Consider the following 21346-nt stretch of genomic DNA (forward strand, 5'->3'; position numbering starts at 1 on the left):
GCGCTTAGAACAGTGCTCGGCACATAGTAAGCGCTTAACAAATACCAACATTATTATTATTATTACCCCACTGCTTTGCACATAGTAAGCACCCAATAAGTACCATATAAAAAAAAAACACAATTCAGTCAAACAGCAAGAAGGACAACCAAAGAGCAGGATGCCATGCAGTTAATGTCCTCAGGTCCACCCTGCTGCAGGTTGAGGTGTCCTGTCCCAGGACATTTGGGACCTTCCTAGAGTAGCCTTAGTCGTCTAGTGGTTCTGCTAGTCCCCTGAGTCTTCCCCCCTAGTGGGCAAGGCATAGGGGAGGGGAGAGACGGGGGCAGCGTTGGCCTCCACCCCATGATATCATCCCTTCTTGGAGCATCAACATACTCAGAACAGGGGACAGAGTAAACTACCTGTGCCAGGATGATCGGGATTGATCCCAGCCCATGTGGTCCTCCTTCCCTCCTGCCCTCCATCCTTCCCGCCCCCTCCAGCCTACCTCCTAAGGTGCAGCTTCCCCCAACGACCGGCCTACGGGGACATGACCGTGACCAGCCTCCACCCCGGGGGCAGTGCCCGCTTCCATTGCTCCACCGGCTACCAGCTGCAGGGCGCCAAGATCCTCACCTGCCTCAATGCCACCCGGCCCTTCTGGGATGCCCAGGAGCCAGTCTGTGTGGGTGAGTGTTGCTACAGAGGTGGAGGTGGGAGGTAGGGGGAGGGAAGGCGTGGTCACCTGCTCTGGCAACCCTCTTGCCTCTCCTGGGTCTGATGCCCCCCGAGCAACTGGGTCCCTGTTCCGTGAAGCAGGGTTGGCCGCTCTCTGCCAGAGCACAGGATCAGTCACCGAGACAGGGCGTGCAGAACCTTGTTGGGAGTTCAGTTTGGGGACTGACTAGAGAGATGGCTCTATTCAGGTCGTTAGTTAAGCCCAGAGAGGAGCCAGAGACCAAGCAAGCCTGAAAGGATCTGAAGGAGCTTGCAAGGATGTTCTACCACTTGTCTGCTGTGAGACCTTGGGCAAATCGCTTTACTTCTCTTTGCCTTAGTTACCTCATCTGTAAAGTGGGGGTTAAGACTATAAGCCCAATGTGGGACATGGATGGTGTCCAACCTGATTCATTTGCCTCTGTCCCTGTGCTTAGTACAGTGCCTGGCACATAGCACTTAGCAAAAAAAAGTTGACAGACCCCCATCCTCAGGTCCAATCGAGACCCTCGGAGCGACTCGAACTGGAGCGGCACAATGGGACGGCATTTGGGCGGACCCCCATTCGCCCGGTCCTCCTATCCTGAGTCACCACCTAGAGTGGGAACAACACGCACCCGGAGCTGGACGTCCGGGTCAGAGAACCCACCAAGTGCCAGCTCTCAGGGAAAGTCTACTAGGAAAGGCCATTCAGGTACCCAGGCAACTCACAGCAGGGAAGCCTTCTAGATACAGTCATGACAGAGGTGAGCTGAGGAAAAGGAGTAGAATGTTGTTGGTGGGGGGGAGAAACTAACTAACCAATCAAACAATCAATCAGTAGTATTTTTTGAGCGCTGTTTGCAGAGCACAGCACTGGTAGAGCACAGAACAACAGAGTTGATAGACACGTTCCAAGGCCACAACGATCTTACAGTCTACCTTAAGGTCTTATCTCTAGCTCCTACTGTACTAAGTGCTTGAGATCACGCACCAGAGTAGAAGACTCAGTACTTAGACTCAGTACTTACTCTCAAGTAGCTTACAATCCACTGAGGGATAAGGGCAGATGCAGCTAGAACACCAGATATAATCAGTAACAAAATACCTAATGGAATAAATAAAACAGGTTTCACAGAAGTGTTAAGGATGGCTGCTGAGGTGGCCTGATCGGGCTAGTAGTAAGACAGTGATAATATTTATTGAACTCCTACTGAACACAATGTAAGGTGTAATACACACTTAAGATCAAGTTTGAGAAGCAGTGCACAGGCCAGAGAATCAGGAGACCTGGATTCTGATCCCAGTTCTGCCATATGCCTGTTGTAATAATAATAATAATGATGGCATTTGTTAAGTGCTTACTATACATAAAGCACTGTTCTAAGCGCTGGGGAGGATAGAAGGTGATCAGGTTGTCCCACGTGGGGCTCACAGTCCTGTATAAACTTGAGCAGGCCACTGAACTTGGTGACTCAGTTTCCTCAACTGTGAAATGAGGATTCGATACCTATTCCCTCTCCCCCTTAGACTGTGAGCCCTGCGTGGGACAGGGACTGTATCCGATCTGATTATCTTGTATCTACCCCACTGCTTGGCTCGCAATCAGCACCTAACAAATACCACAATTATTAATTTTATGACAGACCAAGTGGAGAGGATTTGTCAGGGAATGACTCTTGTAGGGAAGTAGGAAGAATGATTGAGGAAGAGGTGTGGTGACCGCAGTCAGGGAACGGTCAGTCAGTCAATCGTATTTATTGAGCGCTTATTGTATGCAGAGCACTGTACTAAGTGTTTGGGAGAGTACGGTATAACAGACACCTTCCCTGCCCACAGTGAGCTTATAGTCTAGAGGCGGGGAGGGGGGATGTCCGGCCGGGGAATCCAAGCCTGCACCCACCCCTGCCTCCCAGCTGCCTGCGGAGGGGTGATTCGCAACGCGACCATCGGCCGCATCGTCTCCCCCGGCTACCCGGGCAACTATAGCAACAACCTGACTTGCCACTGGCTGCTGGAGGCCCCCCCGGGCCAGCGGCTCCACCTGCACTTCGAGAAGGTCTCGTTGGCCGAGGACGACGACAGGTGACAGGGCCGGGCGGGTCGGTCTGGTGGGTTCTCCCAGAGGACAGAGAGGGTCTCTCTGCAGGCCCGTGGGGTCCCTCCCTGGGTCTGCAGCCCTTCCGGGAGTCCCCGAGGGGTGACCGGCGGGAGGCCGAGGGAGACCGGGCAGGCGGGAGGGCCCCCAGACCCCCGGGCTCTGCCTGGGACCTCCGCCCCCGACAGGCTCATCATCCGCAACGGGGCCACGGTGGAGGCGCCGCCCGTGTACGACTCGTACGAGGTGGAGTACCTGCCCATCGAGGGTCTGCTCAGCGGCACCCGCCATTTCTTCGTGGAGCTGAGCACGGACGGAGGCGGGGCAGCCGCCGGAGTGGCCCTGCGCTACGAGGGTGAGCTGATCCCCCGGGCCCCCAGCCCCGGCCCGCACCCTGCTGGGTCTCTCTCCGAACCCTTTCCTTGGGTCTCCCCGTCTCGGGCTCTTCCAAACTATCTGCCTATTTCCCGTGCCTTTATCTCAGCATCTCGTCTCAATTACTGTATCTCTTGGCCTCCCTGGCTCTCTCTCCATCTCATCCTTTCTCTATCTCAATCTCCCTCTTGGGATCAGGCTACCTCTCCACCTCAGCTTCTCCCCCTCCCTCCCTCCCTCTCTTTTTATCTTCCCATCTCTCTGGTTCTCTCCGCCTGTCTCTCTCACTCCCTCCGTTTTTCCCCAGCACGGCCCCTCAGGCTGGAGAGGCGAGAGTGGCCCAGGGTTTGAAGCCTGAGTTCGGATCGCTCAGCGGATCCCCAGCTTGGGGGGGACGAGGGACACAGCAGCCCATTGCTTGCCCCTGGGCCCCAGGGGATTTAGAGGGTGGAACTGCCCCCCTCAGCTCCTGCCAGTATTTCTGGGCCTAAAAATCCGGGGTCTGTGGGGCAGGAGGGGGGTAGGGCTTGACGGGCAGCCCGGAGGCAGGGTCCCAGAGGGCGGGCATAGATCCAGGGTCTTGACGCGGAGGGAGAGAGGCAAGTTGGACTGGGGGAGGCCCTAGGAGCCTGGAGGGAGAGCAGGACCAAGACACAGAGTGGGAGGTGGGAGAAATCCCGGGACCCCAGGGGCGGGGCCGGGGAGGGTGCAGGCTGAGCCGGCCCCCGTGGCTTGCAGCCTTCGAGCAGGGCCACTGCTACGAGCCCTTCGTCAAATACGGCAACTTCAGCAGCAGCGCGGCCTCCTACCCCGTGGGCACCACCGTGGAGTTCAGCTGCGATCCCGGCTACACGCTGGAGCAGGGCTCCATCATCATCGAGTGCGTCGATCCCCACGAGCCCCAGTGGAACGAGACGGAGCCGGCCTGCCGAGGTCAGTCTGTCAGTCGATCGCGTTTATCGAGCACTGTACCCAGCGCTTGGGAAAGGACGATAGAACAGTAAGCAGACACATTCCCTGCCCATCACGAGATCGGACAAGCAGCAGGGCTGAGTAGATAGAGCGCGGGCCTGGGAGTCAGAAGATCGTGGGTTCTGTGCTTGGCTCTGCCACTTCTCTGCTGTGTGAGCTTGGGCAAGTCACTTGACTGCTCTGTGCCTCAGTTACCTCATCTGTAAAATGGGGATCGAGACTGTGAGCCCCAAGTGGGACCGGGATGATCCCCGTCAGGGCAAGCTCTGTCAAGGTGCAGAGCCAAGGCGGGGAGTGGATGCCATTCCCAGGTCTGAACCTGGGGCGTGAGCGTGGCCAGCTGAGCACGCGGGAGGTCTCATCTGTGTCGCTGGCCCGCGAGCTGGGGCTTGGCCAGCGGAGCGAGGCCCGGGGCGAGTGCGGCGATCCCCTAGACCTCTCCCTCCCTTCCAGCCGTGTGCAGCGGCGAGATCACGGACTCGGCCGGCGTGGTGCTCTCCCCAAACTGGCCCGAGCCGTACGGGAAGGGGCAGGACTGCATCTGGGGCCTGCACGTGGAGGAGGACAAGCGCATCATGCTGGATATCCGTGTGTGAGTGAGAGGGGGCCCGCGGGGAGGGGGCGGCCCGGACCCGGAGCAGGAGAAGGGTCTGGGGGTGTGGGCAGGGGCTCGGCTCCTGTCCGGCGTTCTCCAACGGAGCAGCCGCTCCACACTTGACCCGTTGAGTATCTCCACTTGGACCTTAGCCTGTTCCTAGACCTCCCTGGCTAGGACTCGGCCCCATGGTGGCCCCGCCACTTGATAGCCCCTTGGTGACTCCGCCCCTCCGTGGGCAGCCTCCTGGGCTGGACACACTTCATTCATTCATTCAATTGTATTTATTGAGCGCTCACTGTGTGCAGAGCACTGTACTACACACTCTTGGTGACCCCACCTCTGGGTTGCCCCCGCCCCTTGGCCAGTCCTGTTCCCTGGTGGCCCCGCCCCTTGACTGGCCCTGTTCCTCCGTGGCCCCGTTACTGTTGAAGTGTCCTCTCCCAAGCGCTTAGTACAGTGATCTGCACACAGTAAAGCGCTCAATACCCGTCATGGGGCAAGGATGGCCTCTATCTGTGGCCGAATTGTACATCCCAAGCGCTTAGTACAGTGCTCTGCACATAGTAAACGCTCAATAAATACTCGAGAAGCAGCTTGGCTCGGTGGAAAGAGCCCGGGTTTGGGAGTCAGAGGTCATGCGTTCAAATCCCGGCTCTGCCGCTTGTAAGCTGGGTGACTGTGGGCAAGTCACTTCCCTTCTCTGGGCCTCAGTGACCTCATCTGGAAAATGGGGATGAAGACTGGGAGCCCCACGTGGGACACCCTGATCACTTTGTATCCCCCCAGCGCTGAGAACAGTGCTTTGCGCATAGTGAGCGCTTAACAAATACCATCATTATTATTACTGAATGAATAACTACGATTGAATGAATGAACTCCCCTGCCCCTTGTCTGCCCCCGCTCCCCGGTAGCCCCGCCCTCTGATTTGGCCCCGCCCCCTGGATTGCTCCCGCCCCCGGATTGGCTCCGCCCGCGGCGGCTCCGCCCCCTGTGGATTTGGCCCTCTCCCATTGGCGGTCTCTCCCCGCGCTAGCCCCGCCCCCTGGTTTGGCTCCTCCCTCTGTGGCCCGCCCCTCTCTGGCTCCGCCCCCTGTGGATTTGGCCCTCCTCCCATTGGCGGCTTCTCTCCCCTCTAGCCCCGCCCCTACATGGCCCCGCCCCCTGTGGAATTGGCGCTCGCCCATTGGCGGCCTCTCTCCCCGCTAGCCCCGCCCCCTGGATTGCCCTCGCCCCCGGATTGGCTCCTCCCTCGGTGGCCCCGCCCCTCCCTAGCTCCGCCCCCTGCGGATTTGGCCCTCTCCCCTTGGCAGCCTCTCTCCCCGATCACCCCGCCCCCTGGATTGCCCTCGCCCCCGGATTGGCTCCTCCCTCTGTGGCCCCGCCCCTCTGTGGCTCCGCCCCCTGTGGAATTGGCGTTCGCCCATTGGCGGCTTCTCTCCCCGCTAGCCCCGCCCCTGAGGCCCCGCCCCCTGTGGAATAGGCGCCTCTCCCCTCTAGCCCCGCCCCCCGGATTGCCCTCGCCCTCGGATTGGCTCCGCCCTCGGCGGCCCCGCCCCCCTGCGGATTTGGCCCCCGCCCATTGGCGGGCCCCCTCCCCTGTAGCCCCGCCTCTTGTCTTGGCTCCGCCTTCTGATTGGCCCCTGCCCCGACGCCCCGCCCCCCCCAGGCTCCGGCTCGGGTCCGGGGACGTGCTGACGTTCTACGACGGCGACGACCTGACGGCGCGCGTGCTGGGCCAGTTCTCCTCCGCCCGCAACCGCTTCAAGCTGTTCACCTCCATGGCTGACGTCACCATCCAGTTCCAATCGGATCCCGGCGCCTCCGGCCTGGCCTATCAGCAGGGTTTCGTCATCCACTTCGCCGGTGACGTCACGCCCCGCCCCCCCCCCCCCGGGGGGAGGGAGGACAAAAGAAAAGCTGCCCTCTCTTAAGCGCTCAATTATAATAATAATAATGTTGGTATTTGTTAAGCGCTTACTAGGTGCCGGGCACTGTTCTAAGCACTGGGGTAGATACAGGGTCATCAGGTCGTCCCACGTGGGGCTCACAGTTAATCCCCATTTTCCAGATGAGGTCACTGAGGCCCAGAGAAGTGAAGTGACTTGCCCACAGTCCCACAGCTGACGAGTAGCAGAGCCGGGAGTCGAACCCATGACCTCTGACTCCCAAGCCCAGGCTCTTTCCACCGAGCCACGCTGCTTCCCACTGCACTAAACGCTTGGGAGAGGGCAAACAACGATATAATAATAATAATGATGGTATTTCTTAAGTGCTCACTATGTGCAAAGCCCTGTGCTAAGCGCCGGGGTGGGATACAAGGCGATCAGGTTGTCCCACGTGAGGCTCACGGTCTTCATCCCCATTTTCCAGATGAGGTCACTGAGGCACAGAGAGGTGAAGTGACTCGCCCAAAGTCACACAGCTGACTAGTGGCGGAGCCGGGATTAGAACCCAGGACCTCTGACTCCCAAGCCCGGGCTCTTGCCACTGAGCCACGCTGCTTCTCAATATAACAGAGATCACCAGGTCTGACCCAGTCCCTGTCCCACATGGGACTCTTAGGCTAAGAACGTGGGAGAACACATGTGAAAGCAAGAGGGATTTAAGTTAGACATCAAGAAGAATTTCCTCAAAGTAGTAGTATTTTTTTTTACGGCTTGTTAATCACTGACTATGTGCCAGGCACTGGACTAAATGTTGGGGTAGATATTTTGTCCTTCTTCTGCGCTGAGCGCTGAACTCAATCCTGGGAAAGAATACGCAGGGAGAATTGTGGGAATTAGATCCTCGGGGGGCTTAGACATTGAAAGGATAATAATGTTGGTATTTGTTAAGCGCTTACTAGGTGCAGAGCACTGTTCTAAGCGCTGGGGTGGATACAGGGTCATCAGGTGGTCCCACGTGAGGCTCACAATCTTAATCCCCATTTTCCAGATGAGGTAACTGAGGCCCAGAGAAGTGAAGTGACTCGCCCACAGTCACCCAGCTGACGAGTGGCAGAGCCGGGCGTCGAACTCATGACCTCTGACTCCGAAGCCCAGGCTCTTTCCACTGAGCCACGCTGCTTCCCCAAGGATGTAGGGAAGGGGTGCTACCTCCTTCCCTGGAATCTCTAAGCCTTGAAGAGACCCTCCCATCCGTTCGGGCTGGATTATGTCATTTGCCTGGAGATGGGAGGAAAGTTGAGGAGGAGAGGAGATGGCAGTGGGTGCGAATGGGAGCCCGGGCACCGGGGCTGAGAAACCGAGACTCGATGTGGCGACCCCGGGAATGCCAAAAGGGGCGGCCGAGGCGGGCGGAGCAGTGGCAGCGGCGGGACGGATATGGGGGAGAAAAATCTGGCAAGAGAGGAGTCGTCGTGGGCATCTTTAGGTCCAGACGGCTCCCGCCGCCCATCCTGACCCTTTCCTCCCTTCCCTGGGCTTCGACCGACCTGTGGTCCCAGAGGTGCCCCGGAACGACACCTGCCCAGAGCTGCCCGAGATCGCCAACGGCTGGAAGAGCCCGTCCCAGCCTGAGCTGGTGCACGGTACCGTCGTCACTTTCCAGTGCTACCCCGGTTTCGAGGTGGCCGGGGCCGGCACCCTCATGTGTCAGTGGGACCTCACCTGGAGTGAGGACCTGCCCACCTGTCAGAGGGGTGAGTGCGACCCGCCCACCTGCCCCTTCTCCCTCACCCCCGGCCTGTCCTGAGGGTTAAACCCTGAGGGACAGGGTGGGTGACATGGAGGGGAGAGGGATGGGAAGTATGGGGGAGATTAGACGTGAGGAGAAGAGGGGAGACCGGAAGGGAGAGGTGGGGGCAGTTGGCGAGGGGAGGGCATAGAGGAAGGACGCGTGGAGGGGTGAAAAGCAACCACGGTGGAGGAGGGAGCGGGTCCGTAGTGGGAGGGGCAGAGCGGACCGGGCGAGGCGGGCAGAGGAGCGCTGCCAAGTACAAGCTCGGGGGAGTTTCCAGTTGAGGATGCGTTCTCCCGGCATCATCTCTGCCGCCTTCTAGGTACGCTCAGTCAGTCGTCAGTCAATCTTATTTCTTGAGAGCTTACCGTGTGCAGAGCGCTGTCCTGAGCACTTGGGAGAGTAGGATAAAACAGACGCATTCCCAGTCCACCATGAGCTTCCAGACCAGAGGGGGAGACGGACAGACCTGTAATAAATTACAGATATTTCCCAGCAGGGGCAGCTGCCGGGGGTCTGGCCTGGGACGAGGGGGCACGATGTGTCCAGGCAGTGCCCTCCCAGAGCCCCGGCCCACTCTGCCCCTCCCCTCCTCAGTGACCTCCTGCCGCGACCCAGGGGACGTGGAGCACAGCCGGCGCCTCGTCTCCAGCAGCAAGTTCTCCGTCGGAGCCACCGTCCAGTACGTCTGCGACAAGGGCTTCGTTCTGTCGGGCAACGCCCTCCTCAGCTGCCACGACCGCCAAGCGGGCAGCCCCAAGTGGAGCGACCGGCCCCCCAGATGCCTCCGTAAGCGTCAGGGCCCACCGGGTGGGGGACGGAGGCGGGGAGAGCGGGGCTTCCCAGAGTACTGACCGGAGGAGGGGGAGCCGGTCCCCCTCGGGGCGGGGTGGCTCACGGGCCTTGGGGCTGGCACATTGCAGCGGAGCCCTTCGCGCCCTGCCACGGCCCCGGAGCCCCCGAGAACGGCGCCCGCAACCCGGAGAAGCGGCTGTATCCAGCGGGTGCCACGCTCCGTTTCTCCTGCGCCCCCGGCTACGTGCTGCGGGGGGAGGTCAGCATCCGCTGCGTGCCCGGGCGCCCTTCCCAGTGGAGCAGCCCCCCGCCCAGCTGTAAACCCAGTGAGTCTGCCCTCACCCTCTCCTTCCTCCTCCCCACAAAACCCAGCTGTTCGGGTCCTTCCCCTCTACCACAGAGTCCAAACATGCAGAAATTGATCCAGCTCACACGGCTGGCACCCCCAACCCCTGCTCCTCTCTCCCCCGGGCCCGGCCCCTCTCCCAGCAACGTCTCTGGCCCCCTCGGGACAAATGGCCAGTTGGACTCTGCTTGTCAGTCATCCAGTCGTATTTATTGAGCGCTTGCTGTGTGTGGAGCACTGTACTATGCGCTTGGGAGAGTACACTGTAACAATAAAGAGACACGTTACCTGCCCACGGCCTCAATTTTGAGCCAGAACCTCTCCAGTCTCACCCCTCCTCAAGACCCCATCTCCCCCAAAATGCCCTTCCCCACAACGTCCCCTGGGCTACAACCCCGCCACGCCGACCCTATGCCCTTCCTCCCGCCTCTCGTTGCAGCCTCCCTGGATCAGTTCTCCAGCAGCCGCAGTCTGGATGGTGAGCACGTGCCCACTCCTTCCCTTTGCCAACCCACTGGCCCTCGCGGAGCTCAGGGGGCACCTGGGGAGATGGGCTGGCTGCGTCCGGTCCCTGGCAGACCATCCGACTCTGGCCGGGCAGCAGTGGGACGGCTAAAATGCCCTCCCTTACCCCCAGGAGCATCCTGCAACTGAACTGGACCTCACAGGCTCAAGGTGGGAGAGGAAGGTTGGCAGAAGGGATGCCAGAGCAGGAATGGTCAACTAGAGGCGTGACCCATCAATCAGTGAGCGCTTACCGTGTGCAGAGCATTGAACTGAGCGCTCTGGGGGGTACAGTAGAGTTGCTGGACACGATTCTGGAACTTACAATCTCGGGGACTCTCCGTGCCCTCTGCCTCCCTAACCCTGCCCCCTGTGCCCTCAGTTGCCAAGGCTCCCGCTGCTGAGAGCCCGCTGGATGCCACCCATTTGGCTGCTGCCATCTTCCTGCCCCTGGTGGCCATGGTGCTTCTCGTGGGTGTCGTTTACCTTTACTTCTCCCGGTGAGTGTGCCCATCTCCCTCCCCCTACCTCAGCATCGCCGGATCCCAGACTCCCCCTCCTTGGGCTCACTTGCCTCTCCCTCCGCCCCCTCCCCAGGCTCCACGGCAAAAGCGCCCTGCGGATGCCCCTGTCTCGTGCCCGCCCCTACGACCACGTCTCGGTGGAGTCGGCGTTTGACAATCCCACCTATGAAACTGGAGTAAGTTCCCAGCCTGCCCTGGCGTTGCCCTCTGCCCGCCCCTGTGGTCCCCCAGAGCGTCCTCCATCCTCTGCCCCCAGGGCTCACTGCCCTCCCGCCCAGGCTGGTGCCAGCGGGTAGGCTGGCAGTGCCTGCTCCGGTCTCCCCTGGAGCGCCCGCCACGTCCCGGGGTGCCTCCTCCGGGCGGAAGGCGGGGCCGGGCCCGGCCGGCCCACGACGAGGTTCCAACTCCCAGCAGTCTCTTTCCTTTGCAGGAAACGAGGGAATATGAGGTTTCCATTTAGGGCGAGGGAGTCGCCCACTCATCCCGGCACCACCGCTGCCTCCGCCACCTCCACCACCTCCACCACCACCACTTGATCTCTGCCTGCTTCCCCCACCCAACCTAGTACATCCTGCCCTGAGAGAGACTCTGGCCGAGCCCTTTCAGGGCAGGCCCCCTGCCTGGTCCCTGCTCGCACTGCCCACCGTACCACGCCCTCCCTGCTGGCACCCCTGCTGCTCCTGTGCCCTTCTCCAGGGGACAGGGAGACCTCTTCCTCCAGGCCACTGGGCTAGGGCACGGGACTCGAGCACTGCGGGCGGGAGGGAGGGAGCCGAGCTGTGGGGGCCTCTGGCACCTCTTCCACCTGCCCATCCCGCCAGCCTTGGGCTCTGTGCCCCCTGGAACCGGGACTAAGAATGTGGCGGGGGGCGGGGGGAGGGAAGAGGCGGGCGTGCTGAGCTCCTAAGATAGTAAGGGGCCCTAGCGGGAAATCCCAGACTATTTCCCGCCAACCCTCAGTCCCCGGAGATTCAGAGACCCCGGCAGGAGTCGGAGGTCGCCCGAGAGAGGGAAGGCAAGAGGCCCCATGTAATGAGACCGGTGTCAACCCAGGCAGGGCCAACAGAGCGTGAGGCTCGCCCTCCCTGCCCCTCTCTAAAGATGTTGCCCTCGCCCAATTCCTGTCTCCCACCCCAGCCCCGCAACCTCAGTTCTAGGGGGGCAAGAGCCAACCCCGAAGGCTTCTGGCCCATCCTTCGGGGCGCCCACTCGCCCTTGGGCCCCCCGGAGAAGTGGCGGCCCAGATCCCCAGGGTCCGCCCCCACGGAGGAAGGGTCGAGCCTGGAGGGGAATTCCAGCCTTGTTCCCCAGCTTTTCTTCCGGGGGACGACCCTTCCCCATTCCAACCGGCCAGGAGTGACCCTCCCCTCCACCGAGGGGTCAGCGCAGCCCCGAGGGATGGGATCCATTCTGGGGTCTCCTCAGGGGAGGGAGGACCGCTCCATTCTGGTCACTCCAGGCCGGGCCTGGAGGGCCGGGCCAGTTCCCTCCCGCCTCCCCTCTCCCTTGGAGGGTCCGGTCTGGGGGCTATTTTTTTCACTCACCGTGTCCGCTCCAATCCCGGACCAGTGACTACCCCCGACTCAGCAGGTAACAGGGCCGGTGTCGAAACCCCCACCCCCGCCACTCCCCTGCCCCGACCTCACCTCTCGGGGGGCCGCGGGGGGGGGGGGGGTGGAAGGAGATGGGCACGTTCCCAGACAGCTTCCAGGCCGTGGGCCCAACGGGACGGAGGTGGGCTTCGGGGGTGGGGGCGGGGACGAGACCTGGGAGCTGGCTACAGGCGACTTTGTAAATGTAAAATGTAAAATAGAGGGTCCCAGCTCCAGTCAGAAACAATCTTTTATTTCCATTGTTTCCTTATTAAAACCGTGTTTTTGACAAAACCAATCCCTGCCTGGGTGGTGTTCGTTTGGGGCGGGGGGTGGCTGAAGCGGGCGCTCCCTCCGCCAGGGCACTTTGGGATCGGCGGGAAGGGGGGGAGTTGGGGTGGCGGCACCAGGTGGACTCGGGTCCTTCTGTCACTGCCTCCTTTTCTGCTCCGGGGACCGTGGGCAGTGTCCACCAAACCCGGGGCAGCGGGAGGTCAACCCCCCGGGGCCCAGAGGTCACGACCCATCTTCGCCCCTGCCGCCGCGGGAGAAGGGCGGGAGCTGACTGCGTTTCTCTTCCTCGGATGGCACTGGGCAGATGCCCTGCACCGCCCGCTGGGAGCGACTCCCGGAGGGGTGAGGGGGTGAGCTCCCGGGGGGGCTCCGGCTCGGGATCGAGCAGGACCCGAAGGAGAGGAATTCGGGGGACCCCCCCGCCCCCCGAGGGGACCGAAGGATCAGATTTTGGACGCCAAGGCCTTTCATCCCCGCCTGCAGTGTTCCCTTCGGGGCTCGAGCTCCTAATCCCGGTTCCGCCACTTGTCTGCTGGGTGATCTCGGGCAAGTCACTTCTCTGGACCTCAGTTCCCTCATCTGTAAAATGGGGATTCATTCATTCAGTAGTATCTATTGAGCGCTTACTATGTGCAGAGCACTGGACTAAGCGATTGGAATGGACAATTGGGCAACGGATAGAGACCATCCCTGCCCAGTGACGGGATTAAGACTGGGTCTAACCTGATGAGCTCGTACCCACCCCGGCACTTAGTACACTGCCAGGCACGCAGTAAGCGCTTGATGCCGTTAAAAAAAATCGGTTTTCTCAGCCAGGGGATTACCAATCATATTTCCTGAGTGCTTACTGTGTGCAGAACGCTGTACTGAGCGCTTGGGAGAGTACAGTAAAAGAGCTGGCCGACATATTCCCTGTCCACAAGGAGCGTACGGTCTAGAGGACCTCGCCCTATGCAGGTGGGCACCGGACCCCCCCAAGGGCAGGCCTGGCACCCTACCTCCCCACCCCGCCTTTCCCCAGCCCTGCTGGCAGGACTGCCGGCTAGCTTGTTTCCCTACCACCTGCCAGGGGAACAGCATCTGAGTTCCCTCATTAGTCCGCCTCCTGTTCCCGCTTGCGGCAGCAACTGATGGTGTCGATCAAAACAAAGCAACGATCGCCGGGCACGGTGCCAAGGGCTTCTCTTCCCCCCGGCAGACGCCACAGGGCCGGCACAGAGTCCGGGGCCGGGGTGACCGGGCGACGGCCATCCCGTGGCCCCGGGGAGACGGGAGAGGGGAGCGGGACCCGATTCTCCCAGGGACAACGGCCTCGGGTTACGGGGAGCCCCTGTCCGGCACCCAGACCCTCCCTTGGACCCCACCCCATCCTCCTACTCCCGAGCGATGGCCTTGTGACGCAGCCAGGGGAGTGGTCAAGCATGGAGATTTTGTTTGCTCAACTGCTTGTGGGGGTTCCCGTTCCCTGAGGGACTACGGTAGAGGAAGAAGGAACGGAGAGGGGGTGGTGGCGGTTGGCCAGGGTGAAGCGTCTAAGTCTTCCAGGCTGCAAGCCCGGTGTGGGCAGGGATTGCCTCTCTTGGCTGCTGAACTGTACTTTCCACGTGCTTAATCCAGTGCTCTGCACACAGTAAGCGCTCAATAAATACGCTTGAATGAATGAGGCGGGGAAGGGCCGGGACAGGCCCGTTGGCCCCAGAGCTGCCACGGAGGTCGCCTGTTTGGCACCACGGTTCAGGCAGACTCCACGGTGAAGTTGCCCTGTCTTCTCATGCCACGGGAGGCTGATCGTCATCATCAGAGGTATCGATTGAGTGCTTACTTTGGGCAGAGCACTGTACCAAGCACTTGGGAGAGCACGCTGCAACAGATTTGGTAGATGTGTTCCTCAGATAATAATAACAATAATGTTGGTATTTGTTCAGCGCTTACTATGGGCAGAGCACTGTTCTAAGCGCTGGGGTAGACCCAGGGGAATCAGGTTGTCCCACGTGGGGCTCACAGTCTTCATCCCCATTTTACAGATGAGGCAACTGAGGCACCGAGAAGTGAAGCGACTTGCCCAAAGTCACACAGCTGATAAGTGGCTGAGCCGGGATTTGAACCCATGACCTCTGACTCCAAAGCCCGTGCTCTTTCCACTGAGCCACGCTGCTTCTCTATGTGCCGAGCACTGTTCTAAGCGCTGGGGTACATACAAGGTAATAATAATGTTGGCATTTATTAAGCGCTTACTATGTGCTGAGCACTGTTCTAAGCGCTGGGGTAGGTACAGGGTAATAATAATAATAATAATAATGTTGGTATTTATTAAGCACTTACTATGTGCCAAGCACCGTTCTAAGGACTGGGGGAGATACAAGGTAATAATAATAATGTTGGTATTTGTTAAGCGCTTACTATGTGCCAAGCACTGTTCTAAGCGCTGGGGTACATACAAGGTAATAATAATGTTGGCATTTATTAAGCGCTTACTATGTGCCGAGCACTGTTCTAAGCGCTGGGGTAGGTACAGGGTAATAATAATAATAATAATGTTGGTATTTGTTAAGCGCTTACTATGTGCCAAGCACTGTTCTAAGCGCTGGGGTACATACAAGGTAATAATAATGTTGGCATTTATTAAGCGCTTACTCTGTGCCGAGCACTGTTCTAAGCGCTGGGGGAGATGCAAGGTAATAATAATAATGTTGGTATTTGTTAAGCGCTTACTCTGTGCCGAGCACTGTTCTAAGCGCTGGGGGAGATCCAGGGTCATCAGCTTGTCCCACGGGAGGCTCCCAGTCTTCATCCCCATTTTCCAGATGAGGTCACTGAGGCCCAGAGAAGTGAGGTGACTCGCCCACAGTCACCCAGCTGACAGGTGGCGGAGTCGGGATTCGAACCCACGACCTCGGACTCCTCAGCCCGGCCTTGTTCCACTGAGCCACGCTGCTTCTCTTAAGAAATGCCATAATGATAATGCTAGTAACTCATCCCATAATAGCAATAATAAATACGATTTATTTTCTGCAGAGGCTACGACAACCGCCCGGCGTATCGGACGATAGACCGTTTCCCCGGGCCCCTCCCCCGATATATCGGGATTACAGTTTACGTCGTACGTCGGGTCCCCGCCAGCCAATGGGGTGCGGCTGAGGGGCGCGAGGCAGGCTGGGAGTTGAAGTCCTCGGCGGGCCGCGAGGCAGGCTGGGAGTTGAAGTCCTCTGGAGGCCGCCAGCCAATGGGGAGCGGGGGGGGCCGCCGCGTGGCAGGCTGGGAGTTGAAGTCCTCTGGAGGCCGCCAGCCAAGGAAACGGCTCCGGCCGGAGAGGGGCGTTGACGTGGACCCCCCCCCTCGGAGGCCTCCGCCCGACCGTGGGAAGCGAGTCCCGAATCCCCCCGGCGCGGGAGGAGGGGATTCTCCGGCGAGTCGCGGTGCCCCCATCTCCCCGCGTCAAATCTAAGTATCGGAGGAGGGAGTGGAGTCGGAGCCACGGCGAGCAGCCTCGCCCCAGTCGTTCCTTCCTCCCTTTACCAACATGGCGGCGGGCCGCCCCCGCCGGAGTCACCAATTCTGTCGCTGGAGCGGAGCGTTCCCAGCCAATACAAAGAACGGCCCCACCGCTCCGAACAACACCGCGCCCCGCCCCCCGGCCCGTTCCTCTCATCCAAGCCCGAGGGCACGAGCGCCCCGATCTCTTTACCAATATGGCGAAGGGGGGAGGGCGGCTTTTGTGAGGGGGGGCGGAGTGCGTCTGCGCGGGGAGGCCGGCGCCAACGCGCCTGCGCGGGAGTGGGCTCGCCCTCCTCGGGAGCGTCGGCGTCAGGCGAAGGGGGTCTCCTCGGGCGGCCGCGGTTGCGCGGTGGGGAGGGGGGCCATCGCGCCTGCGCGGGGGCGGGGAGGGGTCGGTTCGCGTGTCGCCAGCGCGGCTGCGCGCTGCGTGGGGGGGGGGGCGCGCGCGGGGGAGGCGCTCAGTGCGGCTGCGCGGGAGCGGGGCCGCCGGCTGTCAATGCGGTTGCGCGCGGCGAGCGGGGAGCCCAGCGCGCCTGCGCGGAGGCTTGCGGGCGCTCGCGGTAAGTTTGCGCCAAGTGCGCGGCAGCGGGGCGCAGGCGGCGAGAGGCGGAGCCCGGGGTCCCCTCCCCCCACCGCGCCCCCCCCCAGGATGGCAGCGCCCGCCCGCCGCCCCCGCCGCCTCTAGGCCCCGCCGCCGCCCGCCCGGGACCGGGGTGGGGGGGGGCGGGGGCTCGGAGCCCCCCCCGGCGAAGGACGAGGCCCGGGGGGGGCGGTAGGACCGGCCGCCCGTCGTCGGCGTCGCCCCCCACCCCCCAGCCCGGGGTGGGGGGGCCCCGGAGCGGCGCGCCCCACCCGGGCGGTGGATGAATGTGGGAGAAAATGGAGACCAAGACGATCGTCTACGACTTGGACACGTCGGGGGGGCTGATGGAGGTAAGGACCGGCCTCTCCCTTTAAAGGGGAGGGTCCTCCCCGGGGTGTGCGTGTGTCGTGGCCTCAACGTTTAGCGGCGGGGCGCCCTCCCCCCCACCCCCCCCTCCGGGAGGGGGGCCCGGCCGGGGAGGGGGGCGGGCGGCGGGACAAAGGCGCAGCCTCCGACGCCCCCGTGTCGGCGGGCTCCCTCCCGCAGCAGATCCAAGCCCTGCTGGCGCCCCCGAAGAGCGAAGAAGGGGAGAAGAGGAGCAGGAGGCCCGAGAAGGAGCCCCGGAGGAGCGGCCGCGCCACCAACCACGACAGCTGCGATAGCTGCAAGGAGGGCGGCGACCTGCTCTGCTGCGACCACTGCCCCGCCGCCTTCCACCTCCAGTGCTGGTAAGGGCACCCCCGGAACGCCACCCCCCCCCCCACCCCCGCGCACCCCTCCACCGCCCCGATAACGGTCGGGGTTCGAGGGCTGCCGGAGGAGGAGGAGGAGGGACGGAGGAAGGGGCGGAGCGCGTCCGTCCGTCGTTGGCGGGGGCGGGGGGGGGGGGCCCCCGAGGCCTCCCGCCCCGCGTCTCAATGTTTACAACATGGCGACCCGCCTTTAAATTATATTTTTTATTCTCAGCGCCATTTTGGCCGCAGCTACGATTGGCAAACGCCGCGCCGGGGGCGGAGGGAGGGGGGTCGTCGGGGACCCCCCCCCCGCCGCAGACCCCCGATGGCCCGCCAGCCCGGCCGCAGGCCTCGAGGAGGGGCCTCCCCTCCCCCCATTGCCCCTTCCCCCCCCCCCCCCCCCGTCCGCCCCCCAGCCTATTTTCCCGTCCCTTTGAAGTGGAGGAGGAGAGGAGGGGCCGGAGGTGGTGGCCGGTGGCTTGGCGGAGGCCCCTCCTCGGCCGGCCCGGAACAATCTGGCCCCGGGCGCTCCCGACTTTTTATCGCCCCCAGAAATCCCAGCCCCGGCCCCCCTCCACCAAACCCCACAGCCCCCCGCGGGTTGGGGGGCGGCCCAGATTGCTAATCTGCGCCGTAGCAGACGCCACCGCCCGAGCCGCCCGCCCGCAGACGAGGCCGACCGTGCCGGAGGACGGACCGCAGGAGGACGCGGAGCAGGCCCGGACCGCCAGACCGGGGACGGGGCGGGAGCCATCTCTACCCTCTCTGGATGTCGTCTCCCCCCTTAGACCCCCCACCCCCACCCCCCCAGTTCTCTCTCTCACCCCCGCCGCCCCGTCCACCATTTCATTCACGTTCCAGATTCGGTCCCCCCAGTGTCTTCTCTGGGAGGGAAGGCGATGGGGTGTGTGCCCGGCATTTAGGCTAATTGCAAGGCTTGGGGCACTTAGGAAACTGATTACTGATCTTGAGGAAATTAAGCCCGCGGTCAGGAACGTATAGGAAAGAATCCTCTTAACTGTTCCCGAGAGAGCTTCGCCCCACGGGGGACAGAGAGAGGGGGGACCCGGCTTCTCCCGGTCCAAGGACGAGAACGGGATGCCCTAAGGAAGCCTCGCTGCGAGCCGTATCATTTTTTAAGGCCTCATTAATGAGAGGGAGGGAGGGCGGGCGCGTGCGTCTCTGTCTCCTTTTTCCAAAGTTGGGGAGGCCGCTAACCCAGGAGTAGTCGGAGGCCTCCTCACTCGGGGACTCGGAGCAATGCTTTGCGCAGAGTTGCTCGGCACATGCTGTTCCAGAACGTTGGGGCCCCCAGGTATTCTCGGGAAACCGCAGGCGAATTCCATTTTCTCCTCTTTCTTCGGCTGGTTACGAGAGGAGTCATTTTAGGACAGGGTTGTCTGCCTCCTGTTGTACAATGTAGGTTAATGTTTTACTTCAGGAGGCAATTTTGTGTTAACTGAGCTGGGTGACTTGGTATATGGAGCACCTAGTCGGGCTGTAGCTAAGCGCGCGCCCCCCCCGTTGTTTTTTTTTTAATTTATCCCCCCCCCCCCCCCCCCGGATTTGTCCATTAAGGCCAGAATTGTTGTTAGGTATGCTGGGCCACATGGAAAAGTATTCCAGAACGACTCGCCATCCTCCCGCGAGCCGGAAAACAGGGGCTCGGAAATGTTTTTTGTGAAATGCGGAGCCCAGAGCTGGTCAAGTTGGAACAGCAAAGTTTTCCCTTGAGTGGCGGCGAGAGCCGGGCCTGTCCGGACCGGGCATTTCATTGAGTGCAAATTCATTTTTCTCTCTCGAATCCATGAATGGGAGGCAGTAATTGGAAACCTGAAGATTCCTGTTTAGTGAATAGGGCTTGTTTTCTCTCTTTAAGTCGACGGGACTGAATGTGTGATTGACATGTGGGGCGTACCTGAGTTGGTATTTAAATTTTTTATTTTTTGAATTTATTTTTAAAGAAAAAAGCCTCACTTTTCTTGTTGATTAGTTAGGGTAGGGCGGCAGCGTTGTTCTGAAGCAGCCTGATGTAGGGAAGCCGCCTACAGGTTTTGGAATAATGCGGATCCGTCTTGGTGTCAGTCAGTGGGATCGGGGACCCCCTGGGTTAAGAATACTGTGGGCGCTGTGGCGAAATACAAAGAAGTGGTAAAACAATGACTTTGCCCTGGTGGAGCTTGCATTGGATGGGTAGAGAAGAAGGAAGCTGGTTTCCCTGAAGAAGTCTTGTATTTTCAGGCAGTTGTATTTATCGAGCGCATACTGTGTGCAGAGGACTGTACTGAGCGCTTGGTAGAGTACAGCGTAACAATATAACAGACGCACCCCCTGCTCACGGTAGACTTATTTGATCACAGTAGCTTCTTCCATCGACTTCATCGATCCCTACACGTACGGCCACTTGAGGCCTGGTGAAGAGAGCCACGGACCTGGGATTCAGAGGACCTGGGGTCTGTTTCCAGCTCTGCCACGAGTCTGCTGTGTGACCTTGGGCAAGTCACTTAACTTTTTCCTTACCACACTTGCCTCACCTGGAAAATGAGGATTAAATCCTCCTCTCTCCTGTATAGCCTGTGAGCCTCATATGGGACAGGAACTGTGTCCAAGCAGACTTGTATCTTCCCAGGTGTTGAGAACAGCGTCTGGCACATAGTAAGTGCTTAACAAGTACCATAATAATAGTCCAGATAGGGGAGAAGACTTAACGTGGCACCATTGCCCGTCCCTCCCTTTCTTTAAAGCTTCGGCTGTGTGTATTTCTTTTGCTGGGGGAGGGAGGGGTGTCATTAAGCAGCGACCCCATCCCAGTCAGCATCTAAATCAGTCTCCCCCAAGCTGCCGTAGCCTTCTCTGCCCTTAGGACCGTGAGCTGAGGCCCCTTAAAATTCTCCAGTCGGTTGGAATTCCCTGTCGCAATTCCTAACTGCCGAGAGAAGCGGGTGAGATGTTCCAGGAAGACTCCAAGTCAGTTTCACCTCTTGTCTCTGCGACAGCTCCACTCTGCAAGGAGGGTTTAGCCCATGAACTAAAATGATGGAATTGTATTTTTACTGAGCACTTAGTGGGTGGAGAGCACTGTACTGAGCGCTTGGGAGAGTATAATAGAGAATCGGTAGATACGTTCCCTGCCACACAGTGAGGTTACGGTTTAGAGAGGGGAGGCAGATGTTAATATAAACGAGTAAATTACGGATCTGTACACAAGTGCCGTGGGGCTGAGGGAGGGGCGAGTAAAAGGTAGGCAGTCCAAAAGGCGGTAGGAGAAGGGTCCAGTCCAGTATAAACTGCAGCCTTTCTTGTTTTCCTTTCTGTGGTAGAGCTGCAGGGCGAATGCAGTGTTTCTGGGTCTGAAATTGGGCCTTCAGGGTGTGTGAACTGACTGACCGTCTGTGACGGCGTCATGGGCAAGGAAATGTCTCTGTTCTTTGTAATATTGTACTCTCCCAGGCGCTTAGTACAGCCCTCTGCGGACAGTACGCGCGCAATAAGTACGATTGATCGACTGACTGACGTCCCTGAAGGCGACGGTGGCCGTGTCCGCGTTTAAAGTAGCTGCCTCATCATTTGTCCTAGTTTAGCTGGGGCATCAATTATTAGAAATGCCGGGGGGGATTCTAGAACCTGCCTTGGACAAGTTGGAGGAAGTGCTTTGGAAATATTTCTGGGAGATGCAGCTCTTTCCAAGTTGAGCATGAATGCTCAATTGAGTAAGCGCTCAATAAATATGATTGTTGGATCGATAGAAGGCTGTGAATCATCATCCATCGGGTCGGCTTCTGCCAAAGGTTATGGTAGCTCTCTCTTTTTTTTTTTGTAAGGGCCTTTGTTAAGTGCTTGCTATGTGCCGGGCACTTTATTAAGCACTGGGGTAGGTGCGAGATCATCAGGTTGATACAGTCCACGTCCCACATGGGGCTCACAGCTTTAATCCCCCTTCAGGTGAGGTAACCTCGGTCGCCCAGCAGACACATGGGAGAGCTGGGATTAGAACCCAGGTCCTCTGACTGCCAGGCCTGCGCTCTCCCCTCTAGGCCACGTGGCTTCTCCATTAGTTAGAAAAGCCTAGAGGGAGAAAGA

The 21346-nt window shown here is 60.1% G+C and overlaps 2 protein-coding genes across 5 annotated transcripts in view; both read left to right on the forward strand.

Annotated features, from left to right (window-relative positions):
* Positions 1–12458, forward strand: part of SEZ6 (seizure related 6 homolog) — a 45599-nt gene extending 33141 nt beyond the window's left edge. Inside the window, exons 5-17 of one of the 2 annotated variants that reach the window (XM_029082610.1) lie at positions 486–671; positions 2595–2763; positions 2965–3131; positions 3890–4084; positions 4577–4715; positions 6388–6584; positions 8167–8361; positions 8997–9188; positions 9323–9520; positions 9980–10018; positions 10427–10544; positions 10642–10744; positions 10983–12458. In XM_029082610.1, the coding sequence (XP_028938443.1) occupies positions 486–671; positions 2595–2763; positions 2965–3131; positions 3890–4084; positions 4577–4715; positions 6388–6584; positions 8167–8361; positions 8997–9188; positions 9323–9520; positions 9980–10018; positions 10427–10544; positions 10642–10744; positions 10983–11015 (1931 nt within the window). In that variant the 3' untranslated portion in view covers positions 11016–12458. The remainder of the gene's footprint in view (positions 1–485; positions 672–2594; positions 2764–2964; positions 3132–3889; positions 4085–4576; positions 4716–6387; positions 6585–8166; positions 8362–8996; positions 9189–9322; positions 9521–9979; positions 10019–10426; positions 10545–10641; positions 10745–10982) is intronic. The other variant, XM_029082611.1, reaches the window with a different exon arrangement.
* Positions 12459–16713: 4255 nt separating this feature from the next.
* The window catches only part of PHF12 (PHD finger protein 12), a 41091-nt gene continuing 36458 nt past the window's right edge, over positions 16714–21346 (forward strand). Inside the window, exons 1-2 of one of the 3 annotated variants that reach the window (XM_029082095.2) lie at positions 16714–16882; positions 17082–17260. In XM_029082095.2, coding sequence (XP_028937928.1) covers positions 16817–16882; positions 17082–17260 — 245 coding nt within the window. In that variant the 5' untranslated portion in view covers positions 16714–16816. Of the gene's footprint in view, positions 16883–17078; positions 17261–21346 lie in introns of all 3 variants that reach the window. The other 2 variants (XM_029082094.2, XM_029082096.2) reach the window with 2 other exon arrangements.

The sequence above is a fragment of the Ornithorhynchus anatinus genome, chromosome 17 (genome assembly GCF_004115215.2).
Source record: "Ornithorhynchus anatinus isolate Pmale09 chromosome 17, mOrnAna1.pri.v4, whole genome shotgun sequence".
Lineage (NCBI taxonomy): Eukaryota > Metazoa > Chordata > Mammalia > Monotremata > Ornithorhynchidae > Ornithorhynchus > Ornithorhynchus anatinus.